At 45.2% G+C, this 11,226-nt stretch overlaps 1 protein-coding gene across 1 annotated transcript; it reads right to left on the bottom strand.

Moving 5' to 3' along the window:
• Window positions 1-3,484: 3,484 nt before the first annotated feature.
• Window positions 3,485-10,839, bottom strand: T265_13756 (hypothetical protein; the record flags this gene model as incomplete). The annotated part of the gene is made up of 5 exons (XM_009170373.1): window positions 3,485-3,757; window positions 4,155-4,541; window positions 5,601-6,097; window positions 8,749-8,905; window positions 10,482-10,839. Coding segments are annotated over 5 exons (1,488 nt in total), but the record flags the coding sequence as incomplete, so codon positions are not given.
• Between the last annotated feature and the right edge of the window lie 387 nt (window positions 10,840-11,226).

Genomic DNA, 11,226 nt, shown 5'->3' with positions numbered 1-11,226 from the left:
TAGGAAAATTCCCTCTGAATGAGGCCGTGCTGATCAACATCCCTTTATAACCGGGCTTATGGTGCCCTCAATAAATGAGAAGGCAAGATGTGCATAAAACGAGAGAAATAGATTCGCGTTTACATCACTCTTGTTTGAACGGTCCTCCTGTCCTAGCGCAATAAGCATTTTATATCCTTAGCCATGCCGGGCCTTGAATTCAGTATATGTGAAATGTGTAACCAGTGTGTTGCCTTACGTCACCAAGGCACGCAGAACACGGTTAGTTAATCACATCTTAGCGGGCAATGGCTTTCACGACTGAGCGATGTGACTGTTTAGTCCGACTGCTCGGGTGACCACCCACCATCCTGAGGTTCACGACTGAGCGATGTGACTGTTTAGTCCGACTGCTCGGGTGACCACCCAGTAACCATCCTGAGTTTGTCAATCTATTGAACCCCCTATCATGACTTCCCAGTCAGCACCACAGTCCCTCAAGCTTGCTGGACACCTTCTTCACCAGTTTCAGGTAGTTGCGGAATCTATATAGAGTTCATATTCATATTACTGTTCAAACGAGAGTAGAGTGGACAAATAGAAGAGACAGATATCGTAGCCAAGTTGTTTCGCCACAACCTTTCTGACTTTTTCAGCAAATGTTATGGTGCTTACATTTTAAACCAGGTAGCAAGTGGCTACAGTTGCATGAGAACATGAACTGACGAAGAACTAGATTTATTACAAAACGGCTGTCCAGACAGCTTTATTCGAGAAACGTCCGATGACCTCCCCTAAAGCTTATACTAGGAACAGCAGAAAAGAATGGCCGGTTTGCTACCTTGCCTTGAAAGTGGAGGTAACCAGACAGCCAGTCCCCATAAAAGAAGCGGCTTGAGATACACCCACGAGGCCGGGTCTTCAAACTTTTCGTTCAATCTTTTAACTACTCATATCAAATGAAGTAACGTGGCAGATATCCGTAGCGTCAACTCTTCACAGTGCCCTAAGCAAAGGTGGATTTGCACAAACCAGAAACACCCTAGCAATAAAGTTTTCGAATAAATCGCTGGCCAGGCGGAACTCGATTTTTGTTACTCTAAAAGCCTAAAGCGAAAATTTAGTTTATTCAATGATTGTGTAGTGCGATATTTAAGATGAAAACTGACTGAAGTACTTCGTACGCATTGCGCCGGTGAGTGGTATAAGTGACATCGCTCTCCTTCGAAGGTATTATTGTCACCAATCCCTCATCTAAAATTTTCAGGTTTTTATGTTATCTTATACCACACAGTCTGTTGTATCTTGGTGGTGTGATTTTTCCTGCCAGTAGATATGAGACCTCGACCGTTGTGTTTTCAAAGAAGTGATGGTATCAGTACAAGGCAAGTTCCTAACTGAAAGAGAAATGAAGGTTCGACTAATTGTTTATCAGGTCACCGCTTATTTGTCCGTCGTCCGTCTTGCACACTTTTCGTCACCAAGAGAAGAGACATCATCAGTGAATCGTTAAGTTGGGTGAGAGTGGCCACCAAGGGGTGAATAAAACGTCATCAATCACTCACTCGGCCAAACACTAATCGGTAAAATCGCCGAAATTTGAACAACTTTTCGGGGGCTACTGGATTCGATCACTCATCTTATCCCCCCCCGCTTGTTCACACCATAATCCCCAACGTGTGCATTCCTGTGTCACCTCACTGCAGTGGTGTTAGCGTGCTACACACCCATGTCCTATGACGTGCGAAGTCGCAGTGAGGTAAGGTGATAATTTCTACGAGACGGACAGACAAGCGAAATCTGATGCGCAGAGATGAGCTGGTGAGATCTACACAGCTGGACGAACTGAAAGGAATCCATATTAAGCAGGATACAAACAATCACGTCTCCTGATAAGCCCAGGGAGAGAGTTTACTATCGTGAATCAGTTGGAGAAAGAATGCGTCTCTTGTAGCCACTCTTTTCTTGTCGGTTTTCTTTAGAAAAAAGCTGAACGGCACGACCAAGGATACCTTCGGAGCCGCCCGACTGACAAAGGTCGCAAAACAGGCACCAGAAAATACTATAAAGGGGGTACAGGGTTGGACCTCACCTCGAGGTTATGCAGGCACGCATATTGAGGATTGCTGGAGCAGTTGGTATAACACTGCGGGCATCCACACTGTGTTCAGCGGTTAGTCAAGGTAGAATGAATGATGGGACTCGAGAGCAGAATGTTTGTATTCGAGACTTCGATTAAAGTTGTTTTTATCCCCGAAGAGTTCTGTGCATCTCAGCCTCCCATACATAATAATTTATAGCTGCCAGCTGATGACCACTGAAATGCTAGCCTCAAAACTTTCAATGCCGCAACAAGGCAATCATAGGAGTCATCCGGAGAACAAGGCTGTCGAATAAATGTTACGGGGGCCTTCGACCCTGATGCTGAGAACAAGTCTTCATATGTCGGAAGCCTATCTGCGCAGCTTATTCCCAATTATTTAAGACGGTTGAAGTATTTTGAGGGAGGGATACCGTGTAAGAAGAGGCCATTACGGGGAAGGGACCATTTTAACTGCATTTGAGGTGNCATCTCAGCCTCCCATACATAATAATTTACAGCAGCCAGCTGATGACCATCGACCTTACACTGGCCGCCAAGCTGTTGGGACGTTACCACCACGTGTGACCTTGGAAAAACCACTCATTCAGTAGTAGTTTCAGGTTTTGTAATAGGAATTTCGCCCTTGCAGTGGAATTAGTCTCGGCTGAATAGCCAAGAAGCACTGTACCACTGTTCCTTTTCGGAACATTGCTACTACAAATCACACAAACCTCTAGCAAATTCGAACTCTACACCTTTCGTTTGAAGGCTGAGTACTATGTAGATCGACCAGAAAGAGCTAACCAAAAGTGTGGTTAAATTGCACTTGGAATGCAATATCTGTTTCACGAATGTTTTACTCACTTGTCAGGGAACAGTACCCAATATACGAGTTGAGCACTGTCAAACTCGGTGCCCCGTAGAAATCTGCTCAGACCTAGACTCATATATTCTATCTCCACTGGATACTTCATTGCAGTCAATAGCGGTTAAGGTAATGTACTATGAATGACACTAAAGCAATAGTTTCGACAGACCAAGTGGACCGAGTCTTAGGTGGACACAGGACCAATCAGTGGGCTTCCTTACGAGAACATTAATCTGTGGCCCGCAGTTCACGGGCTTCCTTACGAGAACATTAATCTGTGCCCCGCAGTCTTCCAGTGTTTTTTCCCGTACTTTATGAAAGGTTACTAGACTACGCATCAATAAACAGGACACTTGGCGGAGGAGTGCCCTCTAGGAATGGGACGTCCTTGGAAATCTAGCCACTGTCTACCTGAACCCCATTCGTAACTAGCTTTCGATCAGACTACCATCTTGTTGTAAGTTTTCTCACTTTGAGAGCTCTACAACCTATTGGAACTTAAAATAAAAGACCCGAGCCAATGAACCCCCCATCCGTTTAGAAATAGACCGGCGATAATTTACACACATTTATTTACTGTTTCATAAAACCATCATTTAAAAAGTGGAAATATCTAGAGACAATCAGTTGCCGAGAGGCGAAAAAGAAACAAAGGATGACGGAAGACTGCAATATATACGGAAGCATGATTGGTGAAAGGAAGTAAATGCGCACGTTGTGCCCCGATGGATGGCGACTAGATCTGAATCTTGCACCTTGGACAACGTACAGTTTGGCGGTTGGAGTTCAGTTCGAGACGACAATGCCGGAGAGCATCCACCATTAGTCTGTTGAAAAAACAGCGACAATTCAGCAGACCAGATTCATACATAATTATGTTGAGTAAAACTTCAGACGGGAAAAAAACTTCGTGACTCAAATTTGCTCAAACGCTCAGGTGCCATGTAACGATAGCATGATGAGTTGGGTTTCTGAGGTTAAATTTGGTGTCGATGGTTCCCAACGAGGCAGCTGCTATTGCCCTGCTGATGATCGGGTAGGTTCACCAACTGATACACTGGACAAAACCGCTCTGTGTAGAGACTGCACAACACGAATCTGAAGCCACAAGACTCGTATGTTCGCTGGTATAAGCCCATCCCCCTAGGAGACGAATTGGGTACAGGTTGCGCTCAGCCAGGCATCCCCAGTATCTCGATACCATAAAACGAACAAAAGGCTTACTTGTGTTTTATCCCAATTAGTTCATCGAATTCTGAATCTGATGAGCAGTTCAACGGGATCGTAGCACGACGTCGCGCGACCTGCCTCAGCCGCGCACGATCACGTGGGGGCAATTTTCGAGCACTTGGAAATTCCTTGCCCTGTTCTTGCCCCAACAACAGTGCGCTGTCCAAAAGTTGGTTGTGTAAAAGCATATTGACGCCCATTAGAATCCGGTATAGGGTGTCTTGAACTTCGGGCAAACAGACTGATGGTTTTCCCCGGTCTATTGTGCAACCGCTATTGCACTGAGAAATGATCTTGGAGGCAGTTGAGCATTGTAGTCCAATGGCATTCACCAACTGGGCGACTGCCTCTGCTTCATCATGTGCCCGACAAGAAATCGTCCTGAAAAAAATGATCAAAATGAATCAAAAATGTGAGGGATTTCAAAAAAGTATTACGGAAAGGAACAGAAGTAGCTTTCATAAGTCAGCATTACACTTAACGACAACATCAGTGTAGAACTCTGGAAGGAAGAACAAAGCTCAATGCTGCTCGCTCGTTGACATACGAGCCCGTTAATTTGTTTCACTATCGCGCTGTAGTGAAAAGAAACTCAGAGAGGGAGAGAGGAGGCAAGGTTATAACACTGGCTCAATGCATCTACAGTTCGACATTGCCTCGGAAATTTTAAATGACGCCTAAAAACATGAAGCCCTCTGAGATAGAACAAGAAATATATACTTTGCATTGTCCCCGCCAAATACGAGGGGTCAAGTAGACCCTATCCTGGACACACCAAAAGCATATAGGCCTTTCGTGAAATCTTCAACCTTCTCTTCCAGGTCATACGCTGCCCTTATTTTGATTTGCGCCACTGCCAGTGGGATATGAATCATTTTCGATAGGCGATGTACCAACATTCGTGGCCCACAACCGGGTCACTAAGGGCTGTGGTTAGGTGCACCCCAGACACTAGCCCATATCGCCTACGGTTTTGACATGTAGAAAATCAGGTCTGACGACACCCTAGATCCCCTACGCAGAACGTATCTACGTCTTCTAAGCGTACAAAAAACAAGCCTTCTTGTAGTTTGGTACACACACTATCCAAGACCTTGTTATATGCCACAGAAGTATTTTTTCTGAGTACCAACCAGATTGCTTCCTTCCCGACTAGCTCACACCTCATTCTTCGACATTTACATGTGACCATACACAGCTATGATGAGACGCATTTGAATATCAAAAAGCATATGTAGTTTGTAAACTAGGATCGAAACGGTCGTACAAGGGGGGGAACAAGACAAAATACAGCAAAGGAAGAACACAGAGAAGGTTGGACATTGTAAGTGAAACTAAAACTCACGTGGAACATGACCGGTTGCGCAACAAGAGCAAGTATTTTACGACACACAAGACAGGTTGGACAGGATGGTCACAATAAGAAACGTAGAAACCAACCTCAAATAGTCTAACCGAGCCTTAAGGGCCTTTGAGAAGCGCTCTGTCCGCGATATCAGTACGGACGCGGGAGGTCGCACTGTGCCAGGATCGACAGTGTCCGCTCGGGACTGTACGCCAGATGACAGTATCGATATGAACTCATTGCGAATGTCGGCAACATCCACCTTTCGGTCTGACTTAGTCCAGTTTAAAATGCTATCGGTTGTTGGACAGCTACCGTCATCAGATGACGGACCATCGGAATGCCTGTGATGTTGACGCAGTTCTCGCGCAAAAACTGACTTTGGTAAACCCGGGGAGGTGGACTCCGTAATCAGTGGGGTTGCTCGGAGAGGCGCTGATTCGCACAGGCTTGAAGAGGCAGACGAACTGGACGCCACTGGTACCGTCGTTGATGGGCTGGGTCCACATCCACTACTTGAACTGCTTCCTTTGAGACGATATTTAGTTTGATCTTCTTCTGAGTGAAAAACGCTCAGCGCAGTGGAGTCCAGCTGATGACAAAGCAGAACAACATTGTGACCGATATGACATAAAGATAAGAAAGTAGTAAAAAAAAGTAGATGTGACTCTCAAGTAAACAAGACAACCGTTGCTGTCTTTTTGGGTCGCTTTAGCTAACTGAATTTGTGACGCAACACAGTCAAAGGGTAATCGGTCAGAACAACAAAAACAAACAAGTTACGGCGCAGCTATTCCAATAATCGAGTGGCTTGAAAGAAAGTTGGGCATACCGAATAATATCAGGAAGATGTTCTCACATAAACCAAAGGACAATGAGATCATGTAAGTTCCGGACGTTAATGCTGGTCACAAAAAGCTGGGCTATGCGTTTGGCTATCATGACGTACAACGAGTAGGATGACGGGGCAGAACGACTCGTATTATTTATCTATAAATGCTTTGTTTGTTGTACACAAACAAACAAGGCCTTCGTCTTGCTTTTCATAACCGATAGAAGCCACCAACAGAACTTCCAGTGAGAATATCACATCAAGTGCCTGTCCGAGTCTACACCTGTTGCTATGACTGGAAGTGGTGAGCATCACGTCGGTAGACGCCTCAAGAGGAGTAGTACATGACCTATATAGTTGTGGATGATGAAACAACTGTGCCTTCTGATTCACCCGAATCGGAGAGCCAGGTTACGAATTTTTAGAGGCTTTCGGCGCGAGTAAGCATAAAATTCAACGCAATAAAAGTGATTGGATACAGTCATGTGAGATTTTCCAAGAGACTCACATCATTCTCTTTGTACAAGACTGGAAACAGTACAGATGCTGCGAGACCGACTACACCAGGCTGTCATTTCTCAACCAGACCATTTAAATGGACTCCGTCTTTCTTCTGTGCGCTGGTTTTGTAGCGGATAAACTTCAAAAATATACTAGGTGAGTGGAAGCCTTAAGAAAGGTCTGTGTTGTCTCGACAGGAACCTTGATCCCGGAACCTTTGGGCTTAACACCACAACTAACCACCTTACTGGTTTCTTTTTCGTCCCTAATCAGGGGTTTTTCGGTGGTTATGGATCAGTGTTGTCGTATTCTTTTGCCTGACAAAGACGTTAACATGGTTCTGCTGAGACTGCATCATTCTCCACTGCTTTTAAGGCAACGCGGCTGGAGTCTGTCTTCTGAATTTGTTATGGATTTTGTCTGGTGTTAGTAACTTGGAGGTATCTCAGTCCCTGTGATTCGTACGCGCTACAAAGCAACTACGTGTCACAAATGTGCCAAAACCGGACGACCTGATTTGATTTGTTTGTGAGACTTGAAAACACGCGTGTTTATTTGGTAAACCACTAATACGCATTTCAATCCTAACTTTATCAGAACTAGCCTGTCACGTGACTGGGTTTGTGTGCATAAACACTGGCACCTAGTCTTATCACAGCATGAATGAATGAATGGAACCAATGGATGAAAACCTACCTGGAAGATTAGTAAAACAATCCGGTTGGAATAGATATTAGGGTAAGGAGACTACCAGGTTACAACTGCCCAGAGATTTCTATTGTCACTGGCTACACCATCCACTATTTCGCGGTCGAACAGTTCTAATCTTTCAGATAAGACAACGTCCATACTGAACTGCCTTAGTAGAGTACAACTCATGCAACAAAGCTGTTCAAAGCCCTTCGCGAAATGCTCTCCAAATACCAGATACGACTGCATATTGTTCTGAAACGGCCATACCTTCTTGCGGTGGATCTCAAGTAAAAAAAAGGTTGAAAGTAGTACACACCGATGTATGACAGGTTGCTCGATGTCGGTCGTGGGGAGCTCGAACCACCAGTGGACGGTGAACAAGGGACCGAACGTGGCTTTAGGCGCAATCGGCGGTTCAATTTTTTTAGCACTAGTTTTATCCTCTGCAGGCATGTACCCGGCGAAAAGTAATCAGTCTTCTCGCACGTAATCCCATACCATACAAAAAAGGACCGTCCCAAAGCTTCACACCCTTACGGATCTGACCTGAGCCAAAATTCGCGGAAATGGTTTGAGACACAGAAGGGTGAATAAAAGTAAGGAAAAACAGAGTTGTTTGCTATATACAGAGAGTTGGAACACAGTTCCTGATACAGGATAAGTTCATCCAGTCATCTGTCGCCAGCATGGCTAAGAGAGTTCAAGTTTCTTGGGGGATTGTATGCGGAGTATCCTTCTAGAAAAGTTACCTAGGGGAACGACCAAAACTGCCCAATCCGAAAGGAACTTTGCAACCTAAACGTGCCAACTGACGAGCCAAGAAAATGGTCTCTCTAGAGAAGAACAACTTTATGATAAGGAGGCTTAAACTATAGTGAATGCATTCCAAGGGTATTTGCGTCAGCGATTGGTCCTTGTACTGCAGCCTTACACATGCCAAGAAGAGACTTGGAAGAGATTTCTGAAGCCAAAGTAAGTGAACCATCTAAGTACGCACGTCATGAGAAAAAGCCTAGGACTGTAAACTGAAGAAACACCAAAACTACAGGTCACAGTAAAAAGAAGTGATGAATCTAACTGTGTGAAGATGCCCTTCCAAAGCGCAACTATTCATGACAGGGGCAGAACGTAAAGAAAGTGTGAATCCTGTTTACAAAAACTGACATTGAACTAGTGGGATGAACGGTTATAAATGCCCAAAAATACGTGGCATGTACCGTGGTTGTGTGAACAGCTGTGGAAGTATGTGACATCATCATGGGGGGCTTGTCAACTTGAACGTCCAGCGGTGCGCTCGGATTCTGAAACTCACGAGGTAGTCGGTTGACCGGAGAAGAAGATAGACTAGGCACTGCGCTTTGCGGGGATGGGTGCCTGAACGAGTATACAAAAACGGGGAAGTGAAAGTATCGTATACAACTACGTGAAGCGAAGACTTCTGCATGAAAATACAACAGCAGTTGAAATGGGTAACCTTAGGTATATGAGCAACATGCAATCAACACAATGTGAGAGAGAGATACGGCAACTGAAAGGGTTTGTTGTTGATGCAACTCTACCCCATTATGGGTTCCTCCGAGCTCTGATAGGAAACGTTACAGAATAAGGTCGTTAGCGGACAGCGGGATCATTCTTGGTGCCGGGTTCGAGCCAGTGCATTCATGCACCTGTAACACACTCGATGCCTAGCTGTCATGCCACCCGAGGAAGCACGAACTGAAAGGGTTTGTTGTTGATGCAACTCTACCCCATTATGGGTTCCTCCGAGCTCTGATAGGAAACGTTACAGAATAAGGTCGTTAGCGGACAGCGGGATCATTCTTGGTGCCGGGTTCGAGCCAGTGCATTCATGCACCTGTAACACACTCGATGCCTAGCTGTCATGCCACCCGAAGGAAGCACGAGGGCTAGGATACTATCACGTTGTCCAAGCCTAGACAGGGGAAGTCGAGAGGCAGAGGTCGGGTTCGAACCGCGGACCTTCCGATCAGCGAATTCGCACTCTAACCACTGAGCCATCTCACCAATATTCACTGAACAGCATGAGGACCGGTGAAGACATTGCACAGCTGTCAGGGTACATAATTCGATCAGTGACAAAAAGGGATAAGAAATTAAAGGTACCTCTTTTTGCTGGGTCAGTTATCTTCATGAAGCCGACTGATCTGCAACTATGGGAATCGACATTTTTCCGGGAACTGAACACCTAAGGTTAGATATCACTCCACATGGAAAGCGGTTTCTGAAGTGCTCCGACAGTTAACTTAAACTTGGTGTACCATCGCACGCTTCCAAATTCAACTGATTGGTGAATTTGTGCTAAATCAAACAAAGATCTTCAACTAACCAGACAACGCTAACGAGTGAAGTGTTAGACTACACCGATGATCTTAGAACGCTAGATACCATATGCAACGGCCAACTACCCTTCGAAAGGTAGGATGTATTATATCCATACTTTGAGAGTGGCGGAAGGAGCCTCAATTTCTAGTGTGGCCGCGCAGTAAAGGGACCGCTAAGTGCCCGACAGGTGACCACGTGTGCTCAGTGCATTGTCATCACCACGAATGGTGGCAACAGCGTTCACAATGAGGCTTCAGTGCTATTGTATGATATCCACCTGTAACAGGTCCGACGACTGTATTTCCCGATTTCTGGTCCTTATTGAGGACTAGTAGAGTTAAAGTATCGTAATTTGTCTTGACCTTTCTGGAGAAAGTGTCGGTACTTTACACTCAAAACCCAATGGTCTAGTTCGGAGACAGATTGATCATTTAAGGGGAGCAAACGGGCACGATTAGATAGAATGGGATCATCCTTGTATTCTCATTAATTCTTGTATGAACCCGACTGACAGTAAACAACACCTGAGTTCCGCTGTCTTTTGATTGGTTGTAAACCCAGCTATATAAGATTAGGCTGAGATGGCGATATTTCAAAAATCACCAACCTTACAATCTCCATAATATTGTCAGCGTCTTTTGGAGTGGTTGGAGGCGAGACTGGCAACTGCATCGATAAAATTGATGGAAGGCGAGGATAACGTGAGCCTGGTGATGGTGTATGTTGCTTTATAGCCAAGTCAGCTTTGCCAGAGGTAAACAAGGACTGAGTGTCCGAAGAAATGCGGGTGACCCTACTATGTTGGGTCGCGGTGTCACCGGTTGCGAACGTTCGCGGGAGCCCAGCATCACATGTTGACTTTGTAACTGTGGGGCTGCCATGGGTTAGATTTCGGACGCACGGTGGAGCAGCGTATATTCTACCAACGCTCCGTGGTAACTCGGGAGAATGGGAAAGATCGATCCCTACAAAGGGAAAGCACTCAGATTAAGCACCAAAAACCCTGATGGTAAAGTGGGTACAAAAACAAATCCAAAATAAGGATGAAGTTCGTCTCGGCTTGGCACAACGCGTCGGTGGGTTGCTTTTCAGCATCAATCACACTATGCTTTATAATCGAAATCCCCAAATACAGACCTCACACACTTCATACTTGGCAGATTCTCCGACAGGATACTGAAGAAAAATCAGCGAGAATTACTGACACATCTCGTCCAATTGGCTACGAGAAATGCCTTTTTCATATTCACCATGCATTCAAGTATGTTTAGTGGCTGTGTGGCGTTGCAGTAAACGCTGAAAAACACCATCTGTGTTTAAAATTAAAACATTTCCCCGGCAACTATACCTTC

Source organism: Opisthorchis viverrini, assembly GCF_000715545.1.
Source record: "Opisthorchis viverrini unplaced genomic scaffold opera_v5_100, whole genome shotgun sequence".
NCBI lineage: Eukaryota > Metazoa > Platyhelminthes > Trematoda > Opisthorchiida > Opisthorchiidae > Opisthorchis > Opisthorchis viverrini.
Note: the sequence above shows the minus strand (reverse complement) of the source record. Positions and strands in the feature narration are given on the sequence as shown.